Source organism: Puma concolor, chromosome C1 (assembly GCF_028749965.1).
Source record: "Puma concolor isolate L17-30 chromosome C1, mPumCon1.1.hap2, whole genome shotgun sequence".
NCBI lineage: Eukaryota > Metazoa > Chordata > Mammalia > Carnivora > Felidae > Puma > Puma concolor.
Genome location: NC_141674.1, coordinates 93839163 through 93854128, shown reverse-complemented (window position 1 = coordinate 93854128; position 14966 = coordinate 93839163). Strand labels below are relative to the sequence as shown.

Below are 14966 nucleotides of genomic sequence, written 5' to 3'. Positions count from 1 at the left end.
GTTCAGAAAGAACCTTTATAGTTAAGAGGACAAGGCATATGGCCTTCACCTCCTGACAGGAAGCTTGTCTGGGTCACAGAGCAAATGGAAACAGTATTGTGGAAGCCACTATCTCTTGCCTTTTGAGTTTACTGTAAATCTGCTAATGAGCCTCAGTTACTTTGGACAAATCGGTGCCACCAAAAGAGAAAATGCAGACTCTATTGCTTGGAGTGCAGCGTGGAAAGGAGTGGAATGATGTTTTGGTGGAAATACTGATATTTGTCCGATAACTTAAAGTAATGGGAGAAGAGGGGAAAAAAAAAATCTCTGGAAGGGTTCTAGGCTTGGCTCCTTCATGGCAAATGCTTTGAAGCACTGTTTATTCAAATGTGTAATAACAAGCACCAGAAAACAACATGCAACATTCTCCCCCCACCCCGATCTTCAATCCTGGAAGTAGGAGACCTATGACCATGATAGTGGGGAGAACTCAAGTTCAGAAAAAGTCCTTGGTGGGTACCCTGGCAGAGTCAGAATTTAGGAGGGCAAAGGGCAAATGCCCTGCCTGTTAGCCTCCTGCAGTCTGAAGAAACCAGACACGGTCTCCTACCTTAGGCCCTACTAGGCAAAGCAGTAGTGCCAGCCCTGACTAGAGGGGATGTGAGTCCTATGAGGACAGCTCTGCCCTCAGCACTTGGCTGGAGGTTATGAGGTGAAGTAGCCTTTCCTCTTAGGGTGGTCATGGAGAGGCCATAGCCTAAATCAAGGCCCTTCTGGATGAGAACAAGCTAGGCTCTTGAGAAAGAGAAAGAGCCTTCTCTGCTCTAGGGAGATTTCTGGGCTAGGAGTCCTTGGCAGGAGTGAATATCCACCCCACTCCCCTTCCCCTAGCTCAAGGGCCAGTTGCTAACTTCAGCCCCCAAATGAGAACACTTTATCCATCACATTTCAAATAAATTATAAATACATACACAGAATCCAAACAAAGTTCCAGTAGAAGCTGCTCACAGACCCTCACAGGGGCCAGTTCAGAGAAAAATGGTCACCTCTTTGTTCTCTGTGTCTCTGGAGCTGCAGGCAAAACTGTTCCCCCCTTTTCCTTGAGTAACCATGGGGACAGCTCAGGACAGAGAGAGGTTCAGACTTAGAAACACTCTCATCCCCATCTCCTCTCCTCTCTCCTCAAATCCCTCCCCCAAAATCTAAAAAGAAAAATAAAACAAAAAACCTAATTATTTCACTGAAGGATTCTGGAGCATTTGAGGATGTAAATCTCACACTCCCCCTGTCAAGTGGGGAAACTCTGACCCAAAGAAATGACGGGCCCCAAATCAAAGGTCCTGTCTTCTGGGTACCCCAGGAAAGTGCATCTTACTGGGGATGGTGTTTAGGGAGGTGAGAAGGTGGGAAGGGATGACTCAGTCCTGAGGAGAAATTGGCACAGGGCACATTCACCTTTGGGATGATAAGTGGGCTAATTGGCACTGGATCAGAAAATGGCTGGATTCTTCCTTCTTCATCCTTCCCTGAGCAGCCCTATGGCCAGGGCAGACTGAAGTGCTTCGAGCTGGGTAGGAGATAGATGGCCCTTTCCCAGTCAGCATTGACTCTTAGGCCCTGGGGTCCAGAGAGGGACTGAAGGAGGTGTCAGAAAGAGGAGACATATCAAAGACAAATATGGAACTGGGTCCCGAAGTGAAGAAGCACCAATAGCATTGGCCTGCCCTGGACTGGGGGTTTGGGTGGGGAGGGATAGAGCCTGGGAGAAATGAGGAAGCAGGGGAGGAACAGAGGGCAAACCGAGAGGGTGTGTCCTTTCGTAAAGGTGAGATAGGGGAGTATGAAAGAGGGGCCACAGAAGGAGTTGGGGGTTTGGGGGGAAATGAGCAGAGAATGAGGAAGAAATAGGCCCATCCATCCATGTCCTGGGGCTCTGGGGCAACTTAGCCTCATGGTGGTCCTCTGGGCCCTTCCAAAGCCCCTATATGGCCCCATAGGAATGAAAGGAAAGCCTGGACAGACATGGAAAAGGATCTTGAATGCCTCAGACCCAAGAGATTGGGGAAGGGAGATGGACAGAGAGGTTGGAGGCAGAGAGGGCTAAAAGGGAGTTGCTCCTAGACCCCTCATCTAGTGTCCCCTGTGTGAGACTAAGCCCAAGAAGGAGGACAGGGAAGAAGGTCAGGGGTTTCTAAGGCAAGTACGAGTTTACTATTGGTGGAAGGTGCACCAGCCTGGAGGGGTGGGAGGGCTAAGGGAATAGAAGAAACTGCTTCCCCAGCAAGTTTCCTGGCTTCAGTTTCTTGAAGTTGCAACCCAGTTGCAATATATCTGCTCCCCATTGAGTCTGGGCCTCATCAGGAGCCCCTACAGGGCTGTCTTCTAGACTAGTTGGCCTCCTGGGTTCCCACATGGTAGGCTCTGTGGGCAAGCAGATGCCAGAGGAAAAAGTGGGAAGCATACCGGGCTCAGGCTGACTGGAGATCAGGGCAGACACAAGGCTTAGATAACAACCATTGAAGAGGGGTCACTAAACCACTGGTGGGCCCTTCATGCAAGGGACCAGGAAGAAGGCTGCCAGCCAATTTCCCCTCCCCCCACTTTTATTGAAGCTGACAGGTTGATAGAAGTGGCTGCTAGGAACCAGTCTCCTGCCCCCAACCCTCTCCTGCAATGGGAGGCTGTAAGTGTACGAGGAAGACCCCAAGCAAAATGTTGGGGTCCAGGCCGTAGACAAGAAGCACTGAGCTCCTGCCATCCGAGGCTCCAGCAAGAGGAGAGATAGGAAGCCACTGGTAGGGCCGCTGGGGTTTCTGACAGCTGATGCCTGCCCATCCATCGACGACGTCTCAAAGCTCAAAGCCCAGAATGATGGAGGAGGGGAGTTGGAGAAGGAGGAAGAGGGAGGTCCTGGAAGCTGGAGGTGGTTGAAGAGGTGCTGTCCTGTTCAGGAGTAGCCAGGTGGGAGCTGCTTACTGCTTCTCCACCGCTCCCTGCTCAGCTGCGCTCTCCTGGCTGGGGCCCTGGCCCTGGTCCTGGTCCTGGCCCTGCCCATGCCACGGGGTCTCCTTGAACACAAACCAACAGTTCCCGGCCCACAGGAAGAAGTTGATAAAGCCGAAGAGCTGCAAAGACATCAGGGAAGTTTGTGAGAATAGTAAGGGGGGAACTGTGGGAACAGGGAGGAGGAGTTCCTGTGAGGGGTGAAGGAAGAGGCACAGGGGGCTCAGAAGACTAAAACACAGAGAACTGGAGATACAGGCAGGGTTCAATGCTGATACCCACTAAGGGGCTCTCTGGCAAAAGTCCCTAACTGTCCACAGCATGCACCCAGGTTGTAGCTTGGTTGCTAGGAGAGTCTGGCCCCTGGAGTGAAGCATCATGCAAAGCAGAGCAAGGAGCAGGGGCTCTGGTGGCGCTTTCCAAAGCACTGTTAGGAGTGCCTTTTTCAAGGGTGGGTGTGACCAGAACTGTCCAAGGTGCTCCTTTCTTAAGACCAGGGACCCAGCCCGGGCTATATTCAACTATTTATTCAAAAATACTTAAAAACCTATCAGCAGGAAGTATTGGGGTGGGGGAGGTGAACTGATGTCAAAGCAATTAGCGTCGAAATGCATTAAAAATCAGATGGTTTGATGGATGAAGGGAGGCGGGTAGATGTGTGATAAAGCAAGTCTAGTAAAATGTTAATGGTGCAGTTTAGGCGATGAGTGTGTGGGTGTTCATTGTAAAATTCTTTCAACTTTGATGTGTGAAAATTTTTACAATAAAATGTTGGGGGCTAAAACTGATCAGCAGGGTTCCAGCAAGTTCTAGAAGGCTCCCTGGTGTGCCAGCGATTAAACCCTTCAGTTGCTGGGCCTTGAAGAGTTCCAGGCCATTTTCAGGGCAGGGCTAAGGTGACAGGGGGCATTTGAAAAGCTTCAGGCCTCAGCTATCTACCAATTGATATGGAAAGATTTCCCCATTCTAACAACTGGGATGGCCAAACACGTGCATACCTGCCGGACCCACACCTGCCCAAAACCCCTTTCCAGTCTAGAGGCCTGAGTGACAGTGAACCCCTTCTCACTCACTCTGGGTCTGCTCCCAGCCATGAGCCCAGCCACAGCCTGTGCTCTCCTTCATATGCTCGCATGTGCACACATACACACACAAACACATATTGTAAAGGAGGAGTGGGAAGCAGTCACAAAGGGCATGCCTGGATGTGGGGAGAGGGGAAATGGGAAGACAGAGTACAGAAGGAGGAAAGAACAGGAGGCTAAATGGCTCTTGGGTTCCCCCCAAACCAAAATGTCTTCTCAGGGTCAGCCAGGGACGAGCAGCCATCCTTAGGTGCTAGGGTCACCGGCTCCAGTTGTAAGGGATGCCAGCTGGAGAGACACCCTCTCTTTTTGTCCCAGAACCTGCTAGCCGGGACAGGTCTGGGCATCTGGGATAGCACTGCCTCCCCCGGTCCCCTTCAGTGGCCACAGGTCTCACCACAGAGATGTTGGCCAGTCCCATGGAGGGTGTGGCCCCAGCGCTGCACACTGCTTCCTCTCCATGGCACACAGACATGGCTGCCGTCAGGCTGGATGGCCGTGTGGCCCCCTTGATGTCTGTCAAGCCCTTGCCCCAGGCCGCTGCAGCTACCAGCCAGAAGAAGGTGAAGGAGACAGTCACGCAGAAGTCCTGAAAGGAGCAGAGGAACAAGAAATACACTCAGAAAGACCCCCGTGATTACTTCTTTTCCTCTTGCCAGAATGCATTGGGATCCTGGGGTCCCAGGACAGCCACCTCTTCCTATCCTACCCAATACTTAGAACCTCTGGGAGCCCAGATCATCTTAAGGAATCTGTTCAATGCCACCAAAGGAACCCTGCTACCCAGGGCCACCCCTCCCCATTCCCTCAGAACTGAGGTCAGGCAACAATGTATCAAGGCACCTGCTGGTCAATGTTACCCCCACATCCAAGTGGCCTAAACTCCCCACTCTCCCCTTCAAGCTTTTCCTCTGGTCACCATTGTTCAGCTACAACTTGTGTCAGAGTGAGAGCAGACTGCAAGAGACAAATGGGGTCCCCTGAAGCACCCCTTCCACCTTGCATGCCTGGGATAAGGAGACAGTAAAGGGGGAATAATATTAATGATAGCCAACACTTACTGAAGCTAACCATATACCCGATATTTTACATGCATTTTCACTTCACCTCCCCCAAACACTATGAAATGGGTATTATTTTTTTTTTATGTTTCTTTTTTTTTTTTTTTTTTGAGAGAGAGAGAGAGAGAGAGAGAGAGAGAGAGAAAGAACACAAGTGGGGAAGGGGCAGAGAGAGAGGGAAACACAGTATCTGAAGCAGGCTCCAGGTTCAGAGTCATCAGCACAGAGGCTGACCCAGGGCTGGAACCCACAAACTGTGACCTCATGACCTGAGCCGAAGTGGGACACTTAACACCCCCTGAGCCACCCAGGCGCCACCGAGATGGGTATTATTTTATCCCCATTTTATATTGAGGAAACTGAGGTTTATAGAGGATAAGTGGCTTGTCCAAGAGCACAGAGCCAGTAAGGGACCGCCCTGGAATTTGAACCCAGGCAGCCCAACTCCAGAGCCCACTTCTTGATGCTGTTATGCCTCCTGTGAGCACAGCAAGTGACAGAAAGTTGGTAGAGGCAGAGTCATCGGAGCTGTGGGAACCACAGAACCCGAAGGGATCAACAAGGAAGAGCTGGCAAGGAGATTCAGGAGCTTCCACATATGGGTGTCCTCCCCTCTCACTCTGACATCAGTCTCACAAAGCACATCTCTCAGTTTCTCCACCCCACTTCTGGCCTCTGCTTACTCACCACCAGGGGGAAACGCTTGTTCTCTGCGTAGAGGTTGTGGAAGCGCAGGTAGACAACTAGTGCAGCCATGGTGTAGAAGAAGGAAAAGATGCCCAGGGTCACAAAGAACTCAGCGGGAGCAGAGAAATCCCCCATCAGGTGCATAGTCTTGGAGGTGGAGTCATCGTCGCAGAGGGGCATCTCATACTGGACCCGGTTCAACCTGCAGGTGGCAGGGGATGCCATCCTAAGCTCGGGGCAATCCTCTTCCTGTGGAGGCAGAAGACTGTACCTGCCCTAGGGGTAGTCCTGTGCTCATTCTCACCCTGGGACTCTTACAGAGCCAAGAAAGGGGGTGTGTGGGGAGGAATGCTTCTGGAGGAAACCCTGCAGTCAAAACAGGAATCTCCCTGGAATTCTGGTCAAACTCTACCTCCCGTTCAGCCACTACCCCACACTCGTCTACTTTGCCCAGATATGGTGACTGTGTAGTTCCAAGGATCTCCAGGGCCCTTCAGGTCACTACCACAATAATCCATCTATTTCTTATAGTCAAACCACCAGGGAGATCAGCTTCATTTTGCCCCTGGGAAAGGGGCACACAGGCCCACAGTGGCCAGGTTAGTTTGGACTTTCCCATTCCCAGGCCTTAGTCAGGCCCCCCAAATGAGACTATATGGGATAAAATAAGGAGAGAAAAACAAACACCCTGCAATATACAAGAGATAGTTAATCATTGGTACTAAAAATTTCTGGAAAGACAAGTCCTATTCCCAGTTCTCCTCTGAACAGTTGGGACTCCCCTCCCTAAGCTCCCAAGTAGCCCAGAAAAAGTATTCTTTTCTGCCTCCTGGTCAAGGTGCACATCCTTGTACTCTAGTGGTACCAGGTGAGCACCCCATGTCAACTCTTTAGGATCTTAGTACTAACAAGTTCCCTAACCTTCAAGGCAGGGAGGAGGTTGCTGAAGGTCAGAAGGACCTGCCCAACTAGCTGAGACTCGTATAAGCCTCCATCCCCAATTGCATGGTTTTTTTCTGTAGGAACTATGTTATACTTGCTATTGGTTATCTATGGACTGGAACATTATTATGACAATGATTGATCTGAGGTTCCCCGATATTTTTCTATGGTTAGTCTGGAAAGGACCCAAGTCCTGTAGTTCTATTTGAACCTGGAGCGGCACTCAACAAAAGGCCTTTAAGTTTCTGGAGAAGGAAGAGACCAAGCAGGTCCTGCCAAATAAGCGAGAGAGGCTGTGTGGGGTCAGAATCAATTCCTGCTCACCTGAAGGGATAGCCGAACAAAACAATGATGGAGCTCACATCCTTGGCCTCGTTGTTGCAGCGAACTGTTGCTCCTGTCTCCCCGCTGTAGGAGCCGCAGGACCCGAAGGCGAAAATAGCAAAGAGCTGAGGGAGAGGGAAGCCCCTTTGAGAGTCGGAAGGTATATCTCATCAGAACCACCTTCTGACTCTTAACAGGTGCAGATACGGTGGAGGGGACCAGGATTTCCTTTAATCAACTCCCTCCTGGGGCGCCTGGGTGGCGCAGTCGGTTAAGCGTCTGACTTCAGCCAGGTCACGATCTCGCGGTCCGTGAGTGATCTCGCGGTCCGTGAGTTCGAGCCCCGCGTCGGGCTCTGGGCTGATGGCTCGGAGCCTGGAGCCTGTTTCCGATTCTGTGTCTCCCTCTCTCTCTGCCCCTCCCCCGTTCATGCTCTGTCTCTCTCTGTCCCAAAAATAAATAAAAAACGTTGAAAAAAAAATTAATCAACTCCCTCCTGGGTAGGGACCCGTGGCTTCCATTGGTCTTCCAGCCTCAGGATGCTGTGTTCACTGCATCTGAGTCCTGGACCAAACAGTCAAATGAATGAGGTTGACTTTGAGTGGTGTCTGGGGGGAAGATAGAGAGAAAGAAGAAATGGACAGTTTCCACATCTCGCCATTGGATTTGACAGTGGAGAATATAGGTAGCCTCCTTAAGATGATAAGCAACACAATTTAGGCTTTTGGAAACTTCTAGGATAAAGGTGGACTTGAATTCCACCCCCCCCCCCCAAGGGAGAGGCACCCTAGAAATAGATTACTCTGTGATGAGATCAGGCATGCTTTGGGATTCTTTCCATTTCTCCTTTGAAGCTGTCATTGAATCTTGTGGTTACCTTGTTGCTAACTTCCAGGGGCTTCCAGCCTCACTGGAGGTATAGCGAGAAGTGGCAACTTCCACTTCCACCAAGCCTTCAGAGGGGCCAAGCGGGGAAGAGCTATGCTCCTCTTCCTCCAAAGGTACTTTTCCTTGCAGCAACAATGCTGGCTGCGTCCATGCTGACAGTCCTGGCCCACGCCCAGAGCAAAGTACCTTCCACTTGCCTTATCAGCCTCCACTGTTCCCCCCGCAGTGTTTCCCCTTGTTATCTGTTGATGCTGCCATTGCTCAGTGTTAAGAACCAGAAGCATTTCAGGTCACTTGAATTGTTTTCCTCTCCACCTTTCATCACATTTTACTAAACCTCCTGTCTTGAGTGAAATGAAATTTCCTCAACCTATGATTTTCTAATTTCTTTCTGGGGAAACACACTGGTTAGAAAAGGAGGTGAGAAACTGGAATCACTTATCCTCCCGCATCATCTGTTCAGGCCCCGTTTCCTGTGCACTTACCTTATACGGGCTTGTATATGATGTAATCATTCTTATTAAGCACAGAGCTTATTCTGTTAATGATCATTTTCTGTATGTTTCTCCATATCTTGGACATTAAGCACCTAGAAGACAGCTCATCTAGATCCCAGGCTTGCACCCAGAGTTTAGAATAGAGTTATGTGCACGTGATTTTGCTAACTCTTGATAGCGTTATGGAGTTTTGAAAAGAGACCTGGATTAGGAGTTTGGAAATCTGGATTCTAGTCCTGGCCCTGTCACTGATGAGCTGGGTGGCCTCTAATAAATAACTCTGTTCTCGGAGTCTCCGTTTTCCCGTCTGTTGAACAAGGGGTTTGGAGCAGGCAACCGAGAGGCCTTTCTCCCACTGGATGGGGGTAATACTATCAGCGTGCTCTTGGCCGGGCTTGCCGGCAGCTGTGCTCTGCCCCTCAGCGGTGTCCGGTGCCACTGCCCCGCCTTGCATTGCCTGCCCTGGCAGATCTTCTCCATGCTGGAGCCATTGACCCATCTCTAAAGGTCACAATGAGCACCTCTTTTTCCAGGAGGTTTAGTTCAGACAACTGAGAATTGTCTCCATTGTAAAAAAAACATCCAGGAAAGGAGACAGTATAACTCTCTCCAATGCCTGAATAGCCTCCTCATCTGGCTTAATTTACAGAGACTGCAGTAGAGCCCTGTTTGCTTATCTTGACAGAGCTGAAGAGAATTTGCCCAAAGCCTCTGCATCATTACCCTTTATATACTCCAAGCCTCCTCACTGGCATAACAATGATGCTTCTCTAGCTCTTCCTCATAGGAATTCTCTAACTTTTGTCAGCTCTATGAGCCTCTTGCAAGTAGCTTCTGGTGCTCAGAACTGGACACATAATTTAGAGCATCACATTCTAAGAAGGGCAGCATAGTTTTACCCAATAAAGTCCCCTAAGAAAATAGGTATTCCTAACTTGGGGCAACGGATGGTGAGTTATGGACCCTTCTCTTCACTAGCACTTCCTTGACAGGCACTCCTGAACATCTACAGAAAGATGACACTTATGGAGCACCTACTGTGTACTGGCACTGTCCTAAGCACTATCATTTAGTAGTGAATAAAAGAGAAAAAATCTCTGTCTTCATGGAGCCTGTACTCTAGAGCTGCACTATCCACAATGCTACGTAGCCACTAGCCAAGTGTGGCTATTTACATTCAACTTCATTAAAATTTAAAACAATTAAAAATTCACAGTGGCTCAGTCACATTTAGCCACATTTCAGGTGCCACATTTCAATAGCCACACGTGACTAGCAGGTACCATATTGGACAACACAGATAATAGAACTTTTTCGTCACTGCCCAAAGTTCTGCTGTGTCTGGATGATCACCTTGAGGTTCTGAAAATCCTGAATCCTGTTCTCTGATTCCTCAGAGAGTAAAATAAACCATGAATAACTTTAGCACTAGCTGCATCCTCTTCTATTCTGATTCTTTGAAAGTCAGGAATCCCTAAACACCTTACATAGCTCTTTATAAACCAGAATATATAATTAAATCTGAACATCACACAGTCACAAGATGACAAATCGCATAAAGGTTGTTATGTAAGTGGGCAATGGGAAAAATCTGAGGGGAACTTCAAAGATTCACAGGACGGCAGAGCAAAAAAGATCTTAGAGATTATCAAGCCCCATGGTCTCATTTCACAGAGGTAGAAACTAAAGTCCCAAAAGATTAAGTGACTCTCCCAGGGTCACATTTAGCCATTGTGAGGGCCAGCCTTAGAATTCACATCTCTTGATTCCCTGTCCAGTGCTCTTTCTACTTAATCAACAAAAAGTTATTAAGCATTATTGTGCCAAGTGCTGGAAACACAAAGATGAGTAAGACCCGGTACCTTCTTTTAAGAGTTTACATCCGGAAAAAGAAAAAAAAAGTGTCATGCTCAAACAAATAAATAAAATAAAATTCTGCATCATAAAATTATTGAGGCTAAAAAGGGGGATCTCTCCTATGTTCAGGGAGGATTGTAAGGAGGCAGGGAGTAGCTCTGCACCTGGCATGCAGGAGCAGAGAAAGACACCCTGCCTGAGCCCATTCCACCTTTCTGTACCAGATTTGCTTTCTTCCCTAAATGTACCAGGTGACTGAACCACTGGGAAGAGCGGGAAAGAACTGAAACCATCCGTGTCACCAAGCATAAGGGTTTCTGAGTTGAGCAAACTGCTCAAAAAGAACAGGAGCCAAGGAGAGAGAGAGAGACAGAGAGGAGAGAGACAGAGACAGAGAGAGAGTCCCTGAGACAGGGAAGGGGTGGATCTCTGAAGTTCTGATGCCAACCTTCCACCTTCCTCCTCTTGGACCTGTATTGCTAGGGACAGAGATGGTCCTATATTGCTCTCCACACCCTCCCCCTCCTGCCTCTGTATCTCTTTGGGAAAGATGTCAAAATAACCTTGCCAGTTAGGTGCTGACTTACTTGATGGTGATGATCCTTGGTCAGCCTTGGGGACACTACCATCCTTAGTTAGTGCAGAGCACAAGACAAGATCTCCCCTCCAATCTTACCCCTACAGTCATCTTATTGGTTTGATGGACTCTAATAGTATTCATTCTCATTTCCCCACACCAACTGAAATAGTTTATTTTCATTATAGAGACCCCAGAGCCAAGTAAGTGGCTTTGGCACCTCAAATTATTGATCAGGGGTACAGTTAATAATGATATGACTTATTATGGGAACAGTGACAGAGTAATCCAGGAGGTTCCTTTGTGCCTTACCCTCAAAGTGAGGATCTGGCAGTGATGTTTGAATAATCCAACCAAAGGACAAGTCTAGCTGAGAGTATGCATAAAGAGGAGATTTGGGGAAAGGGGAGGTTTGGGAACAGGAGGAAAGGGAACCAACACTTGCTGAATATCTCCTGGACTGTCTGGGCTGAATGCTTGGATGCTTTACAGAAATTACCTCTTATAATCCTCCCAGTGAACCCATGAGATGGATCTTACCCTCATTTACAGATAAGAAACCGAGGCCCACAAAGATTTTGTTACTTACCCTAGGTACCTCAGATTCTATGGCTAGAAATCAGAGGACGCTGCATTTAAACCAAAGCCCATTGACCTAAAAATCTGCCTTTTTCCTTTTTTAAGGAAGCCAGTTCTTTAATACTTGGTCTATACCCGTGTTATTTTGCTAGCTTTCTGCAGACTTAGTGAGACTCCAGAACTGGGAATTGAAGTGAGATTAATTTCTGAATTAAAAAAAAGCCAAGCTCTAAGCCAAGCTCCTGAATAATAAAAGACTAACATTGCTTTCTTCTTACTAGGATTCCAGCAAAATTGCTTTTTGATAACAATGACAACAAGTTTTCAAGTATCATTACGATAAACGCAAGATCTGTGTTTTCTTTTTCTTTTTCATTTTTTTTCCTTTTCCAGTCAGGGTCATTTGATCCCCTTGAATAAGGAAATGAGTGAAAATCCCAAATGACATTTTCACTGTCATTTCTGGTGATGGTTCCTGTGTACTTTTATATTAGCTCATCCTGCAGAGACTCGGGCAAGTGAAACTCACGCTCTGAATTCAGGCTGCTAGGATGGCAGTAAAGCAAATCATGTCTCCCTTTGATGCTGCCCTTCGAATGAAGGCTGAGTTCAGAGTCTAGCCCTGGGCCCCTGGATTTAGCACTATGAGAGAAAGGCATCACCCCCCTCTAAGAAGCTGAGGATCATAAAAGTCAAACGGTTCTTAACTCTTAGGGAACAGTGCTGACCCTGGGAGGAGACTGGATCATTTTCCTAGGCATTGTTTTGTGCAGCCTTTACAGAAATGTGGGTATTGGAGAAGGAGGGCATTGAGACAAGGATAGAAGAATTGAAGAGGGAAGCTTTACAGAATCCCCCCATGAAGGATGATTCCATGGTCTAATAACCTCATTGTTTCCCTCATCCCTTGACAGTCTTTCTCAAATTTCCCTTAGATCCATTTGTCTAGTTTAATGATAAAATTGTACTCTTATATTTCAGGTTCTGCTCCTCATAATGGTTCCCTAGTTCTGGATGGCAGTCACATGGAGGCTTAATAACATTCTTATATGGCCACCACTGGTACTCAAGTGGTGGGTCAGAACAGGGAAGTGGGGGAGGTGAAAGAGCTCAGTCAGCAGTCCATCCAACTGCTCTTGAGGCGGTAGGGAGAGTGGAAAGTCCCCATCAGATCCCAGAGTTTGCACTTGGGAGCTCCTTGCCTGGCCTGTAGCCCCAGTCAAGGTCTCAGATATCCACAGATAACCCCAAATGCACTATTGCCCCTGAATTCCAGATCTGATGATTCTCATCCAAACGATGATTCAGGCAGGACTCAGTGACACAGTGCTAACTCCTGTCTCCAGTGAGTTAAAAGCCCTTTAGAACTCAATCATCCTCAGTATTAACAGTAACTTATTCCCTAGCTGAATTCTGTGCTGAAAGCACATTAATTAAGTTATTCACACACCATTGGGTGTGTGGACTGTCTAACTTAAATCTCTTCAGTTATAGTGCACTAAATGCTCCCAACTAGTTTTCATGATTTGAAAGAATGACTGCACCTGTCCACATTCCTAACTTATACTCAGGAGGCCTTGGGCACTTATAAGGACAGAGAACATACCAATATCTCAAAGCACCAGTGAGACAAGGAGATGGTATTTGCCCTGGACAGTTACAGAGGAAACTGAGGCCATGGGCAAGTGATTTCTTCAAGGTCACAGGGTGAGTCTAATGAAGGACAATATTCTAGCATACCAACCATTTAGAGCAGAAGGGGACCCTCGGGATGGTGTGATCAACATTTAACTAATGTTGAAAACTGAGGTCCAAAGAAGTGACTTGCCTTAGGTCACATAGCTGGAAAAGGCAGGACCACATCTGAAACCCAGAGCCCCAGCTTCCCAGCTCAATGTTTTATCTTATTCTACAAGCCACATTTTGGCCATAGTGTGATTTTTATTGTCTTGATATTTTTTCTTTTATTTAATCCTAGAGCCATAGGCTTCATTCATTCATTCATTCATTCATTCATTCATTCATTCATTCACTCTCTTAGTTACAGGAACCCAGATTACTTTAGTGATCTCGGCAGGACAACCGCCAGCCAGATAGGACCCTGTCTCCCGAGTCAACCTTCAGGATCAGTCAGGTCCTGGTGGGTTTGGAGGCCGGACGGTTTCCCTCGCCCGCCTCATTCCCTCCTCTGCCCTCCGTGGATTTCCTTCTCCTTCTTGTCCTCCCTCCCCCCTCCTGCCACCGAAGAGTGGTATGTGCAGGATCAGAGTTCTGGAAAGGTTACACCCGGGTCCTCTCGCTCGGGTGAAATGTGAGCGCCCTGGGCAAGGGCTCCTTGCACATAGAAGGACCGAATCCCGGACTCCAAATGCCTTGCTCCTCACCCTCCTGCCATCAAGTGCTGGAGAAGCACCCCGGCCGCCCCTCCCCCGCCCACCTGTCGCCGCCCCCCACCCTTCCGCCAGGGCCGGCCGCAGCACCTCCCCGCCCCCCACTCCGGCCACATTGCTTCGGGTCAGCGTCACAGTCCAGGCTCCCGAAATAGCCCGCGGCTGGAGCATCGACTCACCCACTGGAGAACTTTGATGAAGCCCAGAGGCTCCTCCAGCCGCCTCCAGCGCATGCCCACCAGCAGACGGTCCACCTGCGGACACGGGGCCGACGACGGGTCAGGGCGGTGGGGGGCCCAGGAAAGCGCCGGTTTTCCTCCCACTCCCACTCGGGAGAGGGGACGGAATAAGGGTCCGGCCCAACCCTGAGGTGGAGAAGGGGTGGTAAGACAGCCTCGGGCGCGCGGGGAGTACCTGCTGGCGCGGTGACTTGTCCGCTGCGCGACTCGGGCCCTCCGTCGAAGACATGCTGGCGCAGCGGGTCCGGGGCGCAGCGCGGGGGCTCGGCTCCCTGGCCGGGAGGCTGTGGGCACCGCGGTCGGGCCGGCGACTGCTGGCCGGCGGCGGGGGCAGCGAGCGGTGCGGGAGCGCGGACGGCCGTCTGCGGCCCGGGCTCCAGGCTGGCGGGGCGGGTCGCGGGGGCGCTGCAGCTCGCGCTCGCGGAGGCCGGGACCGAGGCTCAGCCCCTCCGGCTGCAGAAAGCCCTCGAGTCCGATTCAAACTTCTGTCAAACTCTGGAGCGCACTTGGCAGCCGTGTCACGTGGCGTGCGCTCGCGAACCCTCCTCCCGCCCCCTCTGCTCCCCGTCGGCCGTCAGGGCGCCTTAAAGGGACCTGTGGCTTCTGCGGGCAGTTTGGCCGCGAGGGAGCTCAAGTTCGTTGCCAGAAGCCTCCAGGGCCAGTCCCAAGCCGTACACGACAGCCGCTCCAACTCATGGCCAAAGTCGGAACTAGCCTGGCGCTCTGGAACGCACGGGTTCTTGTGTTATCTTTTCCTATTTGCGTGGATTTGGAGCCGCTCTGCGCCGTTTTTCTCTTCTTCCACACCACAATACCCAGAACCGACAGGATTTTCATCAAGCATTATCAGTGTTG

The 14966-nt window shown here is 49.6% G+C and overlaps 1 protein-coding gene across 1 annotated transcript; it reads right to left on the bottom strand.

The window, feature by feature from the left end:
• Positions 1-326: 326 nt before the first annotated feature.
• SYPL2 (synaptophysin like 2) lies at positions 327-14653 on the bottom strand. The gene is made up of 6 exons (XM_025912305.2): positions 14287-14653; positions 14052-14126; positions 7085-7209; positions 5819-6020; positions 4468-4659; positions 327-3107 (listed from the first exon to the last, which is right to left on the bottom strand). Exons 1-6 carry the CDS (start codon positions 14338-14340, stop codon positions 2955-2957), a joined length of 801 nt encoding a protein of 266 aa, XP_025768090.1. The 5' UTR covers positions 14341-14653; the 3' UTR covers positions 327-2954.
• Between the last annotated feature and the right edge of the window lie 313 nt (positions 14654-14966).